This window comes from Vespa velutina, chromosome 23, assembly GCF_912470025.1.
Source record: "Vespa velutina chromosome 23, iVesVel2.1, whole genome shotgun sequence".
Classification (NCBI taxonomy): Eukaryota; Metazoa; Arthropoda; class Insecta; order Hymenoptera; family Vespidae; genus Vespa; species Vespa velutina.
In genome coordinates this window covers 1,246,470-1,265,000 of record NC_062210.1, presented here as the reverse complement: position 1 = coordinate 1,265,000, position 18,531 = coordinate 1,246,470, and the positions used below count along the sequence as shown (strand labels likewise).

Genomic DNA, 18,531 nt, shown 5'->3' with positions numbered 1-18,531 from the left:
GGGAAAGTCTCTAGACCCTACCTAACCTCAAAAGTGTTGTATTAAGTCACGATGGAACGATAATATTATTATTATATTCTTTTCTTTGTTCTTGCAAAGTACGAACGTCTAAATACGAGAATCCTATTATTACAATGGCCAAGTGTATCGTAAAATATGTATCGTATGATATGTATTGATTTCCAAAGTAAATTCCATTCTCTTGTTTCCCCCTCTCCTTCGATCATACTTCATCCCCCCATCTCTTCTGTACTTATCTCTCGCGAGATTTCTTTACAATTTTAAATATTAAGATGAACCATTGAAAGATTGAGAAGATAGGGTGAATGTTTTTCGTTTTAGCGAATAAAAAGAAAAAAAAAAAAGAAAAAAGAAAAAAAATTGGCGAATAAAAAAAACTCCATGATAAAAGGTGTGAATATATCGAGGAGGGGATTGTGATAAGGGTGTAAAGAAAAGTTTACAATGAGGATGGAATAAATAATCAATTCTTTTTTATTTGCTTATTTATTTTCTTTATCTCTTCGTTCTCTTTTATTCAATATCGTTTATCACAAAGAAGTGATATAGACGTGACGACGTGACTTGAGTTCTCCTTACTTCGAGTGAAAGTCTTCCTTCCTTTTCTCTCCTCTCTCTTTTCTCTCCTCTCTCTCTCTCTCTCTCTCTCTGTTTTTATCTCTCTTTACATACATCTTTATATGAATATATTATATTTATCGTAAGATAAAAATACGTGAATTATATTGCAATGTTATCCAAAATTGATTGATCTTTGATAAGAAAAAAAAAAGGAGAGAAGGGACGGGGAGAGAGAGAGAGAGAGAGAGAGAGAGAGAGAGAGAGAGAGTTAATACATCGAATAAATAAATCGGTAAATCTTTTTCGATCGATGAAATCGTGAAATAAATTGACAAATTTTTCGATCGATAATACTTTTGGATATATCGTTAAATCTTTCGATTATTATAGACTATAAATCCTAATAATTTTTATTGTTATATTATTATTATTATTATTATTATTATTATTATTATTATTATTATTATTATCATTATCATTATCATTATTATTTATTATTATTATTATTATTATCATTATTATTATTATTATTATTATTATTATTATTTTTAATATTATTATTATATCATTATGGCAAATACGAAGAGATAGATATATACGGGTCGACGTCGAAATTAATGAGAGACTCGTATGTAGGTGGTTTGTCACGATCAAAGTTTATTACGGGCTTGTTACAACCGATCGTATCCGGAGATGTAATTAATTTAGGCGATTGTGGTTAGGAAAGCGCAAGCGCGCAATACCATCACTATCACTATCACAATCACTACCACTACCAATATTACAACAACAACAACAACAACAACAACAATAACAGCAACAACAACAACATCAACAACAACAACACGCAAGGTGCGCGAGAGTTGTGCATGCGAAACATGCTTGGCGATAGTGACTTCTAGAAGTTGAATCGAATTAATCACTGACACGTTTCACTTCCTAGATATTTTTTTTATTTCGGAACTGGGATCGGTCTTGGATCGATCTTAGGTCGATCAAACATTGCTTGTGACGCTCGATCATCGGTTTTACATTAATACATTCGCTCGATAAAATCTTTTTATCTTTTTAATTATTTTTTTTTTTCTTTCTTTTTCGCTATTACAATTTTCTCTCTCTCTCTCTCTTTTGTTTTTCGTATTTTTTTTTTCTTTTTTGCTCTTTCTTTCTTGCTATCGATTTAAGATGTAACTAAATCATCAATCGATTCGATCGAATTCGATTTTATAATAAGAATTTCATTGAATGCGTGTACGATCGTATATTGATAAGCATGTTCAATATTAATAATTTTTCTGTTTCTTTTTTTTATTTTATAAATTTGCTTATTTTTTATCTTCTTTTTTTTCTATTTTTTTTTCTATTTTCTTCTATTTTTTTTTCTTTTTTTTTTTTTTTTTGCGAAACACGACCCAATAAAAAATTTCTTTTAGAATAGGAATGAATTATAAAATTTAAGATTCGTTGAACGAATGAAAATAATTTTACACACATCCTGAACATTAATTATGAAAACGTGTTAACTTTAATAATAATAAAAAAAAAAATGTCTTATTATAGAACGTAGTATGAAAGATTGGAAATGTTTTAAAGCTATTATTTTCATTTTGTGTAACTTATTGTTATTTAAAGAGGTAGGAAAGTTTCAAGTATGGTACTTGAATCGATTCACACGATCTTTCTCTCTCTCTTTCTCTCTCTCTCTCTCTCTCTATCTCTTTCTTTTTCTCTCCTCTTCTTCGTTTACGATGCTCGTGGCAAATATAAACTCGGAGGTGGAATAAACTGGAAACGTTATATCGGGGATATACGTTTAGCGCGAAAACGAGTGCGAAAACTCCAGTACTAGAACGAGATGGATGATAATTTCATGAAATTTATGGCCCGTCTAATTTTCACGCGAATGAGTCGAGAAGTGGATAATTGATGCCGAGCTTGGGAGATGGTGAAACGCCTTGCCACCTTACGATTACTGTTATTAAAATCCACCAGGTTATTTCTTTTATTCGTATCTTACCTTTTATGTTGCGACGTGGTTAAATACAGATAGAAAGAGAAAGAGAGAGACAAAATGAAAAAGAAAAAAAGAATGAGAAAAAGAGAAAGAGTGTGTGTGTGTGTGTATGAAAGAGAGAGAGAGATAGCTGTCCATTTCGAAATAATTATTTGATTGATACGAAAAAAAAAGAAAATTAAAATGACGATATATATATATATATATATATATATCGACTTAATTATTTATTTACTTAAGTACTTATCGTGTTTGAAAAAATGAAAGAGATAAAAGGGGAGGATCGATATCAATAATTGAATTAGAGTTTCAATGATTATCTATTATACTTATATTATCTATAAAACTTACATATATATGTATGTATTATATTTGTGTGCGTGTGTGTGTTTGGATTAAATTAATATTGAGCAATAATTGTGTTTACGATCGAAACTTCCTTTGATATAATGTGTTTATCGAAACTGGAGAGTAGGTTTCACCATTTGAAAGATACGACGAGTATGACCAAGACCACGACCACGACCATAACCACGACCACGACAACGACGAGTACGACGACTTACTTACTCATGTATTATATTATACATATGTATATCTCGAGGAAGTGAATGATTCGTGGAAGGTGATTGGAGAATCGCCGACTCGCGTTTTATCCTTTAACGTCACGCGATTTGGCGTGTAACGCAAATTTAAGCGTGCAATTATGGTAGTGCAAGCGTCCTCCTCATTTTCGATTATTTCTATACTCGATGTAACTATCTATTCTATTTATATTCGTATAAATATATATGTATCTCTGTGTGTGTGTTTGTGTCTGTGTTTGTGTGTGTGTGTGTGTATGTGTTTATTCATGATTGAAATACGAACTGATGCCTGAGAGTTCGAACTTTCTTTCGTTCGTTTGCCCATACCTAATAAAAGAATTAGAATCGTGATCGTAGGATAGAGAATATAAATCTTGAATGTCTATTGGGATGATATGGGAACCCATCGTTGCATTTCATTCTTCGTGAAAGAAAATATTCTTTCTTCTTTATTCTTTCTTTCTTTCTATTTTTTTTTCTTTTTCTTTTTCTTTTCTTTTTCTTTTTTTTTTTTGTTTTTTTTTTTTTTTATCGATCTCCTCGATAATTTTTGTTTGCTCGTTCGTTCGTTTGTTTTTTCTTTTTCTTTCGTTTTTTTTCTGTTTTTTTTTTTTTCTTTTAAATTGGAATAATAATTCGAATATATCCGAAGGATAATACAATTATTTTCGAACGAGAAAAATTCATATATATATATATATATATAATAAAATTATTACAGGGTTCTTTTTTTTTTATTTTTATATATATTATATTTCAGATAATAATAGTAAGTTTATCGATTATTTTCAATGGAGAAAAATTCGAATTGAAATTTTTATAGGATATAAATTTTTTTTTTTTTTTTACGTAGATATATAAAATATAAAAATATATTAGGATATACGTTCGAAATTTATTTCGAATAATTATTTAGAAATTTATATTCTAATTTTTTTTTCTTTCTTTTATACATATGAGCTTTTTCTTTCTTTTATATAAATGAGATTAAATGATCGCAAATTATGTTGATTAATTACGAATATAAAAAAGCGAGGGAGTCCGCCGAGTGCTTTTTCGATAATTAAAATTAAAATTAAAAAGAAAAAGAAGAAGAAGAAAAAAAAAAAAAAGAAAGAGAGAAATTGAAAAAGCGTCGATTAATCGATCGATTAATTTGATTGAATTAATCTGTAATATTAATCGATTGATTAATATTTAATCGATTAATTAATCGACTTGACCGATCGAACAGCCGATTCATTGAATGAATTATGAATTATTAAACAAAAACAAAAAAAAAAAAAGAAAATGATGAAAGACCAAGAAGAAGACGAAGAAGAAAAAGAAGAAGAAGAAGAAGAAAATAATTTGTCAGTTTGACGATAGGTGTGATAAGAATTAATGACGTTAAACGGGCAAATTCATGATGGCTCTTCTGTATTAATAGTTCTGTATTAAAAGGTGTTTCAGGAATTTATATTAGCCATATCGGGTGGTATAGTCTTGACAAAATAGAATCCGGTCGTGCTCCGCACGATTACCTTCCCTTTCGTGCGCGGCCGTTTACGCGGCGTTTAAACAGCGGCGTTTATAATAGCGGCCTCGTCGCTCCTAGCGCCAGTCGGAGTCACAAAGGGTATGGGAGCGACACACCCACCGGATACATTTTATATACTCTGCTCTCGTAGGTAAGCCATGGTGACGTCATTGTCCTATATAGAGACTATGGCACAGCCATGACCCGTCGTTACGACCTGCAGCGACTAATTCCTTAGGCAAACGCCAATGTTTCGATCTAATGATCTCTGATATTGTTTGTGTGTTTATCAATAATAAAAGGAAAACATTTATCTATATATTAGTGTGTCTGTGTGTGTATATATATATATATATATTTTTTTTTTTTTAAATAATGATATTAAGTTAATCGATTATTTACAAATGAGAAAATTGTATGGAATGAAATTTCTATGGGATATGAATTTTTCTTTCTTTCTTTTATTTTCTTTTTATTTATTTATTTTTTTTCTTATACATATATATATATATATATATATATATATATATATATATATATTTGTTTACTTTTCTTTATTTATGAAGATATTTAATGTTTTTTTATAAAAGAATATTTTGCTGTAAGAAACGCTAATAGGTTTGTTATGCGTTAATAAATAAAACAGACACGTTCAATTTTATTATATGGCTATGGTTTGTTTGTTTGTTTGTTTGTTTGTTTGTTTTTTTTTCATCTTTCATCGCAAAATAGAATTATATATTATTTTCATCGAAGTAAATCATTTTTTTTTTTTTTAATTAATCAAATAATTTTACAATATATCTAACAAAAAAAAAATTATTATCGAACATGCATTTCACATAAAAATGCATTTCCCTCGATAAACATTTTTCCATGTAATATTGTAAAAAAGTTTAATAATAAGAATAGAGTATACAAACGAAATTAAAAACGAAAGAAATAAGATAAAAGAAAGAAGAAAATTGCAGATCAAGATTCACGTGAGGCGTTGCCATAAAGTTGAATGTTTCCATTGACACAATTATTAAATCGATTCGTTCATGGAAATTAAATTATATCACTTTCAAAGTAAACATTCGAGCAATTCAATTAAATAGACTAATTTGTTCGGACTAATATATGAGATTTTATTGATTTTTAAAAAAATTATATCTCATTACGGTAAAGATGTATAAACATCTCATGCCGTCACAACCCCAACCAAAAAAAAATACTCACCCTTCCATTTTAGCTCGAATTAGCTCGTTTTCTTTTTTTCGAATTAAAATATATATATATATATATATATATATATATATATATATATATATATCATTAGGAAACGATAAACAATTATGATAAGGATACGAGTCGAATAAATTCACGGAGAACGATCGTAATCTATTTTAAATGATCATGAAATTCGATTGGTATCGTTTATTACATCGTAACAAAATAATAAATTTTCTGAGATAAGTGGAAGATAATACGTAATGAGGTAAAAAAGGTAAGAAGAAGAAGAAAAAAGAGAAGAGGGGAGGGGGAAAAAATATACAAAAGGAAAAAAAAAGGGAAAGAGATAAAAAATTACGTATTAAGAACTTTCTTCTTTGACTTTCACCGGCGTAACTAGCCAAAGTCATAGGCCATGCGCTGCTGCTGATGATCCACGATCAGATACACGCAACGTTCTTCGTTAAAATCCTTGCTTTATGTACAATATATATACATATTATATACATATATATATATACATAAATATTAATATATATAAACACATACATATATATATATATATATATATATATATATATATATATTTACATTTGTAGATATATGTGGACACATATTTTGTATTTCTAATAATGTATAAATTATATATATATATATATATATATATATATATATATATAAAATAAGTTTATATATATTATAATAAATAAATATACATCTTATACATATATACACAGTTATTTTATTATATATATATATATGTAGTATATTTGTATGTATATATATATATATATATGTGTAGATATATACGTAGAAATAGCTTTGAAAGTAACTTAAAGTTATTTCGATGTATATGTATACGAATATGTATATATATAAATCGAAATGTATATGAATATGTATACATGTGAATATATATATATATATATATATACAAACAGGTATATACAGTTATATTGATATATAAACGTTATCTCAAAAGCGAAGCATGCTTTTCGCGGGCTCAGGCATTACGAAACTTGGCGAATTAAATGAATCGGATCGATGCGGTTCTCGTTTCTGGCATGAAATATAGGTCGCTCGCGACCGCGATATCTGTAGTTGTAATCTGAGTGGAAACAAATCCCTGGAATGCACCGTGGTTGGATTGAGACGTCGTTACACGATTGCAATTGCATTCGAGTTTGCTTGGAATCGAATGGCGCCGCCTTTTACGTACTCCGATCGCGGGTGCATTGTCCGTCCGTTTATATATATATATTTATTTATTAATTATATATATATATATATAATTTAGTTATTATATATATAATATAATTATTATGTATATATATATATATATAAAGGAATATTAAAGAAAATAAAGTTCAATCGTCCAACGAATAAATTTTCGTGATAGTTAGACTGACCGGTACGATAAATAGCAATATACATAAATAGTTAAAACCATTACATAGTAATTGATGATTTTACAAGCGATGTATAAGCGATAATTTTAATAAACGTCTCTTAAGTTATTATCGTTTAAGGATTTAAACGTTTAGACGTCGTGTCACTCTATGGTATATAAATTCGATTTGAATATGAATAAATAATATGTGAATATATGAAAAATATGTTTAAGTCGTTAACGGTGGTTATCTACCGTCTATGAGGATAGACGATTTGCAATTTTATCGAAATACTAAGCGAGACATTTGATCCGTTAACCTTACCTTTCCGCTTAGAGAGAATTTGATTAATGCACGTTCCCATTTGGTACTCCTCCTCCTCCTTCTCCTCTTCTTCCTTCTCCTCCTTCTCTTCCTCTTTCTTCTTCTCCTTCATCTCCTCCTCTTTCTCTTCCATCTACATGTATTCTTTATCCTTCTCCTCTTCGTCTGCACCCTTCAACAACCCTAATACCTATCTATCGGTCCTCTCCTTTGCTCGTTTATGTAAAATTCTCTTTCTCTCTCTCTTTCTCTCTTTTTCTCTTTCTCTCTTTCTCTCTTTCTCTCTTTCTCTCTCTCCAACCGTGGTATTTTCTCGCGATTGCTAAGTGCCGAGCATTGATGGATAACACACCGGTGCTTCTGGTATATTGTGTAATGAGCTCGGTTAACTTCCGATAGATTTCTTTCATTTCTTTTCTTTCTCCTTCTTTTTCCCCCCTTCTTTCTTTCTTTTTTTCTTTCTGTTTTTTTTCTTATTTTTTTTTTGTTTTTTTTTTTATTTTTCTCTTTTTTCTTTCATCCTCATTTTCTCTAAGAGATTTAATTAATGTCGCTCAAAGCTCTGTTTATTATTTTTCTTTTTTCCTCTTCTTCCTTTTTCTTTTTTCCTTTTGCATTTCTTTTTTCTTGCTTCCTTCTTTCTTCTTTCGTTTTTATTATTATTATTATTTTTTTTTTTATTTTTTCTCTTTTTTTTTTCTTTTGGACGTTGTTGTTTATATTTACTTTATGACAATTATTATTTGATCTTGAATGGGCACGAAAATATTAAAAGGTCGTTCGATTTCGAAAGTTTTTTTATTCGACGTAAAAATTATCCATAAAGCTATCGATATTTCTAATAATAATTATTATTGTCGTTATGAGAATGATTGGAAAGAAAAAAAAAAGAAAAAAGAAGAAAAAAGAAAAAAGAAAATAATGACGAATCTCAAATATTCTTAATAACGTCTTTGGTAATTATTTGTGATCTGTTTTTTTTTTTTTTTTTTTTTTTTCTTCTCTTTTACAAAAACATACTAGCAGCGTCATTAGAAACAGTTAGGATGATCCATAGATAAAAATCGTATTGTTGAAATATTCAGTTGAACGTTTTACATACAAAGATATCGCGTTCGTTTTATTCGTTCAGCCGAGAATTATCTCTTGCAATGTTGTTTCTTTTTTCTTTTTTATTTTTCTTTTTCGTCTGTTTCGTTTTTTTTTCTTCTTTTTTTTTTTCGTTTCCTTTTTTTTCCGCGTTGTTGTTTCAATCCCGTAGGGTGTTCAGAGTGCGTAAAAAGGAAGGCAGAGGATCATTTGATATCTATCGACGTTCCAAGAATATTTCGATTGAATCGTTTCGATAAAATGTTCGTCTCGATCGACAGGATGTTCGTATTGTTTGAATTTAGTCTAGAGAGTTAGGTATATATATATATATATATGTCTGTGTGTGTGTGTGTGCGTGTGTGTGTATAATTACTTTTTCATTTCTCTTCCATTAAAGTCATTATAGTCCCCTAACGAGTTTGTTTGACTTACGAATAAGTATTTGGAGGGCAAAATGAAAAAAAAAAAGAAAAAAAGAAAAAAAAAGAAATATTCATTGTAGATTTAACAACGAGTAGTACTCGTGCGTCATCATTCATTATATTACCATTTTCGATTTCGTTTTCTATTTCAATTGATCGATGAGAATTGGAAATATTTGCACGGTGACATCCCTCGTAAGTACTCTTCCTCTCTTTCTCTCTCTCTCTTTCTCTCTTTCCCTCTCTCTTTCTCTCTCTCTCTCTCTCTCTCTCGGAAAGGTACGCACGGTAACCATTGGATACCATAAGGGGTGAATAATCGAAGTTCCTAGCTGAATAAATGTGTCCGTGATGCAAATTAGAGGAGCTGCGAGGTTGGTTTGAAATTCGAGAAGCGTAGCCAGATGAGAAGGGGTCGTCGAGTGTTTTAAATCGATATAGAAACTCGGAAGAAGAGATCGGTAAATATATCGGGATAGATAAAGAGAACGGAGAGGGAAAAGAGATCAACTTGTGGCTTTTTCGAATTTCTTTCTTTTTCTTTTTTTTTTTCCCTCTTTTTGTTTTTTTCTCTTTCTTCTCTCGATTCGATTCCTTGAAAATTTATATATTTAATTCGTATGAATATAATCCTTTTACTTTCTTTCTTTCTTTGATTATTTTTCTTTTTTTTTTTTTTTTTTTTTTTTTTTTTTTTTTTTTTATGAATGAATCGTAAAGGAAGAAGAAGGATTTATAAAGTTATTTTTTATTACACGTATCTTTTTTGCAATGATTTATAAGTAAACGTAAGAAATCGTGGGTGTTTTTCTTTTCTTTTTCGTTTTTTATATTTGATACAAAATTACATTCTATTTGTTTATTTATAAAGTATCTATAATAATATTTATACTTAATACTCTATGAAACATAATATATATATATATACCATTTAATATTGTATATGATATTATAAAAATTATATATATATATATCTGTATAATAAATTATAATATGATCAATTTTATACATTAAAAATATTATATACGAACAATTTAATATAAATTTTATAAAAAAATATAAAATTTGTAACATCGTATACGATAATGTTTTATTATATTTATAAAATTTGGATTATGTTTCATTTGCAAACAAACGATTATTAATTTTAATATTCTTTTGTTAAATTCATTGAAAAATCGATTACAACATACGAAGGAATCAAATTTAAGGATATTTCGAGGGAATGTAGATTGGTAATCGCGAGAAAATACATTCAGGTGTGGTCATATTCTCGTTAAAAATGTAAATTAACATGGTTTATGAAAAAGCATTGGAATTAAAAAGAGGGATGAGGTTAGACAAAGCGAATGACGAAAACAAAGAAGCTAATCAAGAGATACCCTGGTGCGCTCGTTTTATTACAATTCCGTAGGGTTGCCGGCATGTCAAATCAGGTTCATATAAAAAGTTTTAAAGAGATATAGACGAGATAGATTTCTTTTACGTTTCATTTTATTTTATCTTTAATTTACGAAAATTTATATATATGTGTATTTGTTTTCTTTTTTTCTTACAAATCATTATTTCGTTTAACATTCAAAATTTATTTTTATTAAAACAATTTATAATAATTGACTTAATCGATGTGACCAGATTAAAGTATAATTGAATAATATTAATAATAAATAATCGACAGAGTAATATGTAATATTGAGCGATAATAATAATAACAAATAGTAATATAATAATAAGAATCAATAATAATAATAATAATAATAATAATAATAATAATAATAATAATAATAATAATATTAATATTAATAATAATAATAATTATAGTAATAAATATATAATGTAATATAATAATAATAAATAATAATAAGTATAATAAAAATAAAAGGGGAAAATAAATATATTTACCTACAATATAATCATATAAATCATGTTATGTTATAAGCTATATTATAAATTATAAATATACGATGATAAATCGGACTATGATCTTTCATGTGTGTAAATAACATTAATAAAACAACATAGCTGAATAAGGTAGACGATTAAAATCAGTGGCATGTGAATCGCAGTTAATTTATGTTCGGAGTACAAAACGACCCCTATACCATACCACTCCTCTTCCACCCTCCCCTCTCCCTCCGCTATCATCACTACCCTACCTATCTCTAGTTCATCCCCTATCGAGAATATTCCAAAGGGATGCGGGAGACCCCATATGAGCCCTTCATGTTCCTTCTCTACTCACCCTTTCACTCATAAATTCTAACTAAACAAATATTGTTACCGACGGACACCGAGAGTTGCAATTTTATGACCGATGTCGGTGCATCGTGGGACGCAACTCACATTCGTCCGCAATATACACCTTCTTCCTATGATAAATAGAATCTCATTTGGTTTTCAAAGTTCACACGAGTATAATATATCACAGAAAATGGGGGAACTCGTTTAAGAGAAATTTAACCTGTTATCGCTAACGTAAGAGACTTAGAAATGATTTTTAATTTGAATTTTTTATTCTCTTTAAAGAAGAAAAATATATATTATATCATTAACGATATTAATGACGAATAAGTTTACGTGATAAAATTGAACATTTTTAATTTAATCATATAAAAAAATTTTCAAATTGTTTTTTCTCTCTCTCTCTCTCTCTCTCTCTCTATTAATAGCAAAAAATTCATATAGAAAAGAAAAAAACAATGTTAAAATTATATATACCAATGTCAAAATTATATAATTATATATAATTAGAATAATTTATTATAATTATTATTATATGTTTAAAATTATAATTAAAATTATATACTTAAATATTTATTATAATTACATATAATTATAATAATTTTATCTATATATATACATAAATGTGTTTAATTTTGTATTATATACAGGAATGTAAGGAACGCGTGTGTATGTATTATACACGATATATGACATTACACAGAATTAAATAATTTAATAAAAAATTATAAATATTCTAATAAAATTGTTTGAAATAATATTTTTGGAATAAAATTTGAGTATAAATGTAACAAATAAGATAAGTTAAATTATTCTCGAATAGTTATATGCAAAAAAAGAAAAAAGAAAATATATATATATATGTAATACACGTACATATGTATAAATACGTGTGTCTACAAGTACGATGAGGGCGGAAACACGTACGTGGGCGGACGTCGACTTGGTGAACGTATAATGGTTACATCGTGGTATTCCTCTTCCTCGTGAGTGGCCCAGTAAACCGCGATGTTTATGCACATCGTTGCAACGATGCCGCACACAGAATACAATGCACCCACATGTTCGACCATCACCGCACTTGTCCTTCGTAATCCATCTTCTTCGATTTCTTATATATTATAAAAAGAATTAAAAAATAAAAAGAAAAAAATTCGTCGGGATTAGATATTGATCGATTTTTTATTTATATATGTCAAGCAATTATTTATGTTAAAATATAGAAAATAATAATAGCCCCGATTAATCATATATATATATATATATATATATATATATATATATATATATTTATTTTTTATATCTTATTTTATATATATATATATATATATATATATATATTTATACATTTAAGATTTCTATAATATATAAATATATATAAATTCTATATATTTATAGATAAAAATAAGTCCTTTAATTTCAAGTAGAATTGCAAATTTGTTATTTAATAATGAAATAATAATATAATAATTATATTACTAATATTTCAGTATAATAAAGTTGTCATAGAATAGTCTAAATATAACATGATATAATAAGAAAAGATTTGTATTCCTTTGGGAATTTTATATTAATTGTTTTTTTTTCTTCTTCTCTCGTTTCTTATCTATATGTCTTTTTTTAATTTCAATAAAATTCTATTAAAGTAACATTTGCTTGTTATGACCATAACGAGGTCAGTTTATGTTACATACATACACGTTTAGATAACCAATGACGTTGGTTAAGATTATAAAAGAGAAAAGGATAAGAAGATAAATAAAATTACATATGTAAAGAAAGAAAATATACAACGTTTCTCAGTGTCTTCGAATGTTGATATATGCTTAACGTTAGATATCATAAGTTTAATTAATTTGCTTGCGTTTATAGTGATAACGCAAGAAGAATGAAAGGGGTTCTCTGTTTCAGGCTCGCGGTGATGTCGCCTCCTTAGTAAGGAATCTACTTGGACCAATTTATGGCGATGGTGTTATCAATCTTTTGATAAGACAGGCCCGTGACATTTTAGTATGCGCTTATCATGGAAACCTGGAGAACTTTGTCAAGTCTTATCTATCACCAGCTGCGTTTCTACTCTCCAAGGTGAAAAGCGTCGCCTCAGAAACGGTAAGTTTTTACTTTTTTCTTTTTCATTTTTTCTTTGTTTTTAATCTTTCCTAGTTTTTTCTTTTCTTTTTTTTTGATCTCCGTATTTCACGAAAATTACAAAAGTTTCATAAAATTATCCGTATCTCGTTGAGAAGTACATTATATATACATATATTTTTTAATAAGTTATTTAAATATATTATTTAATAGTTATTTGATTATATATATATATATTTTTTTTATTCAGTTATTATTTAACATTTTTTTTTATACAAATGTTGTTTTTCACCTAAACGCAAAAAACCTATATATAGGTTTATAAGAAAGACAATTTTTTATTGACTGTTATGTTTTCCATTTATTTTATTTGAAAAAAAAAGAAAAAAGGAAATACAAGTTCAATATAAAATCGTTCGATTTCATTGGTTTGATATTTTAAGTGTTAAATGGTCGTAAGTCAATTAATTAATAATCTCACCCCTTTTAAATAAGTATAAGTCGTTAGCTCCCCAAAATTGAGCAGTACCCTTCGTTTGATTCCTTTCAAACGAGAGAGAATCTTAATTAATGCTCGCGGCTTCTATTACTACTACTATAGTACAGTATAGTATAGTATAGTATGCTATAGTATAGTATGATATAGTATAGTATAGTATAGTGTGGTAAAGTCGGGATATCGTTAGCTTGGTCCGACGCTTTTGTAAACGCACGAAATCCAAACTACACTACGATAAGCCAAATTAACCCTCGAGAAGGCACGTGTTACTCTTGTGCTTTTAGAATTTACCCTTATAGACGTGGTCGAAGGGTAGATGATGGAGAAGGGACAACGAAATTTATTTATTAACGTCTATTGAAAACAAATCATTAAAATTAATAACAAATTCAATGTTTTAATTTTATTATTATTATTATTACTATAATGTTTATCGATATTTCTATATGCTAAGGTATGCTTTATTTTCTTTTTTTTTTTTTTTAATTTTTAATAAATTAAATAATAAATATTAATATATTATAAGAAAAAAATATATATATTATATTATATTATATATATATATATATATATATATAATATTAAATAATCCACTGAATCCATATGAAGTTTTTATTTTATATAATTATATTTTATATAAATATTTATATAATATATTACATAGATTACCTGGAGTATTATTTTATTTTGAAGTGTTATTATTATTTTATATAAAAAAAAAATATATATATACATTATTAGATAATTATTATTAAATAAATTGTAAAGAAATATAATCAGGAAAATTATTAATCACAGACGAGTATTATAAATTATAAGTTAGCATTGGCGAAAAGAAAACGTGTCATGGTTGGCGGAAGTATATATCATCTTCGAGTATGGCAAATTTAGAAAGCCTATTTGCCAAAATCAAACATCCGTCTTAGTGTCCTAGTCTTCGAAACCGTTAAGGTTACGGTATCATCGACCATAGAAACAATCGTCATCTCTTATTCGTTCCCATGAAAATTTACATGAAAACAGAGTAATAATCTATTATTGGGACATCGTGAGAAAGAGAGAGAGAGAGAGATAGAAAAGAAATCTCTATTATGGGTTCAACCATCTTAATTACGTACTTATTAGGATTTATGGTTGGTATATATGTGTATGTAAAAAATCGATATTGGCACACATAAGAGACGTCTGAGGACTTTCTTTTCCTGTTTTCTTTTTTTCTTTTGTATACTATTTTTTCTCTTTTGTTATCCTATTTCTCTCTCTCTCTCTCTCTCTCTCTCTCTCTCTCTCTCTCTTTTTTCTTTATATTTTTTCAAATATTTCTTCTTTTCTCCTTCTGCCTCTTCTCACAATCAAGATGAAAGATTTTTTTTCAACATTACCACCTATCTACCTATACTACCTATCTATCTACCTACCTACCTACCTACCTACCTACCTACCTACCTACCTACCTACCTACCTACCTACCTACCTACCTATCGAGTTCCTTTACTGTTCCGTGGTACATCGTCTCTAACTTACTTACTTACTTACTTACTTACTTACTTACTTTATACTTAGGATGATCTATACCAGGAAAGAGAAATCCTTTTCACGCAGATGTTCCAGGAAACGGTTGGCATTTGTCCCAATGGCACACACGAGAGGAGATACCGTGTCGATTTAATGGCCACCTAATAGGGTCAGCCGAGTGAACTCGGTTGTGCCCCTTAGTAACGTCTACTAGCGAGAGAACAAGTTAGCGATGCCCGTTGTTTCACACGGCGACGTGACGCGGTGCGGTATAGTACAGTGCAATACGGTACGGTACGATACGGTACGATTATGGTACGATACGGCTAACCATAAGAGATATACATTTTCTTTCTCCCGCCCCCTCCCCCGATATTCCCATTCACCCATCCAGTTATTCTTATAGTTATATCTTTCTGCCATAAAAAAAAAAATCTCTTAAAATTTACGATGTTCAAATTAGATATGTATCAGGTCAGTCCAAAAGTTCGTGCGCATTTCGCGAATCCCATACATGCTACTAATGCGCACGAACTTTTGAACTGACCTAATAGATTTGAACGTACAACAATTAATATAATAAATATCATCAATTTTATACGTATATATGTAAGAGGATATTGAAGATGATAACTTTTTTCTATTTCTTTTTTTTTCTTCTATCTGTTCTCTCTCTCTCTCTCTCTCTCTCTCTCTCTCTCTTTTCTTTTATTCTTCTCATATTTCTATTAATCACTTACTATATGTAATACCATATTAACAAGTTTCCCCTCTTCCAGGTCCATATCCTTATTCCCACCCCCCACCCCCCGCCCTCCCACTTATATGAAATTACGTAATAAGAAACAGGAGCCAATTTCTAATCTTTCGTTGGTTGGTATGCATTTAGAGTTTGTAGCGTATTAGCGTTAACCCCCCCTCCCACCCCCACCCCCCCTACACTCCACTCCTTAACCCTCCCCTCCTTTATTCTTCTCGTCGCATTTAGTACGACAGTACTTAGTAACATTTCCGAGTTGGCAAAGACTCGAGGCACGCGTTTGCCTCTCGATCTTAGATCGAGATAAGATAAGAATCTCTCCGCGGGTTGTCATCGTATTAACCGAAGAAACGGCCACGGTGGTCGCGGTGCGGAAGGTACACGTAAATATCTATCTGTGCCGGTCTTAGTTTAGTTTCCGGTCCGGTAATACCAGGTACCATCCGTTTTCTGCATTTATGCGACTTCCATTCTGTGTATTAGAGTAAATAAGAGAAATATACTCCTGTCTTTTTCTTCTTCTTCTTCTTCTTCCTTTTCTGTCTTTCTCTCTCTCTCTTTTTTTTTCTTTCGTTCTTTCTTTTTTCTTGTATTTACGCCTGCTTGCTTGTTTTCTTGCTTTCTTGCTTGCTTGGTTGCTTGGTTGCTTAGTTGCTTGGTTAGTTGGTTGCTTGCTTGGTTGCTTGCTTGGTTGGTTGCTTGGTTGGTTGCTTGGTTGGTTGGTTGGTTGGTTGGTTGGTTGGTTGGTTACTTACTTGGTTCCTTCCAATGATCTCACGAGGAAATCAATTTCTATAGTTATTACAGCTATATTCTTTGAAGATGTTTCGCGGCATGGTGATAAAACGTTATGGACCGTGACAGCTGCCGGTTTCTTCGCGTGAACTTAACCGTTCTTTTTTTCCTTCGCTTTTTTTTTTCTTTCTTTCTTCTTTTTTTCTTTTTCTTTTTTTGTTTTTTTTCGTCTCTTTTTTCTTCCTTTTTTTCTTTCGTTTACTCTTTTTTTTCCTTTTTCTTTTTTTTTTTTTCCTATCATCCTGGACACTCATTATTGCCCCTACGTTGAGCCGTTTACTCGATTATTTTCAACCTGTATCCAGAGGAGGAACCATTTTCTCGTGAGCCTAACTTCGTTGTCATTATATATATATACCACAAAATTATCCTTATTTGATGTTATCTTCTACCGATCGTTCGATCTTTTCAATTCTCTTCTCTTTCTTTCTTTTCATACCGTGCCTTTTTTTTCTCGAGGAGGTTTCCTTTAGTTTTTCTTTTTCTGATTTGTTTTTTTTTTCTATTTTTTATTTTCTTTTTTTTGTTTTTTTTTTTTTTTTTGTTTTTTCGTTTATCGATCACATCGACTTTCGTTCTTACATAAATATTCTTTAGAATTAGTTGTTTAAATTGATATCTCTTGTAACATATAAGTGTAAAATGTATTTCATTCTGATTACTAATATATAGATACTATTGCTATATAAATATACGTATATATATATATGTATAGGGTGTATCAATAAATATTATTGTCTCATGCATCTACGTTTATTTTTGGATTATTATTCGATATAATGATTGGAGCGTAGTTATGCTATATTAAAGGATCATTCATTATCATTCTTTTTTTTTAATAATATATATATATATATATATATATATATATTATAAATGAAACGAAAGCCAAGAAGGAAGAGTTACGAAGAGACTTGCATGTGTTCCTGTGTGTGTGTCTGTGTATGTGTAGCAGGAGCAGTAGCCGGTCAGTTCTTTTAAAGGAGATACAATTTAATTGGAAGTCAGTTTCCTCGCCTTTCACTTTGAAGTCCATCCTTTGGACTTATATACCTCGTTGCCTATATAATAGTTGTATAGTATTTATTGGCTATCTAATATTTAGATTTCACATTAAATTTTCTTTCAATGAATTTTTTCGATTACCTATGTTATTATTTTTATTCTTATTCTTCTTCTACTTCTTCTTCTTCTTCTTCTTATTATTATTCTAATGAGGATATATTTTAGTGATAATAATAATTAACTAATAATCGTGATAAATCCAATCGAATAATATAAATCTTCGTATACCATATCGATTAAATATAAATTCGTAATATTCTCGATAAACGAGAAGATATAATAATAAAAATGACACCCCACATATGTGACCATGTATGTATCTATGTGTATATATATATATAGATGTATATATATATATATATATGTATGCATATGTGTTAGAACTGGTAACTCTCGAAAGTGTGTAATAGAGCTTAGTCAAA

At 29.1% G+C, this 18,531-nt stretch overlaps 1 protein-coding gene across 2 annotated transcripts in view; it reads left to right on the top strand.

Annotated features, from left to right (window-relative positions):
* LOC124956711 overlaps nucleotides 1-18,531 on the top strand; it is a 338,980-nt gene that overhangs the window by 54,772 nt on the left and 265,677 nt on the right. For both annotated transcript variants that reach the window (XM_047512882.1, XM_047512883.1), the window contains exon 3: nucleotides 13,299-13,496. In XM_047512882.1, coding sequence (XP_047368838.1) covers nucleotides 13,299-13,496 — 198 coding nt within the window. The remainder of the gene's footprint in view (nucleotides 1-13,298; nucleotides 13,497-18,531) is intronic.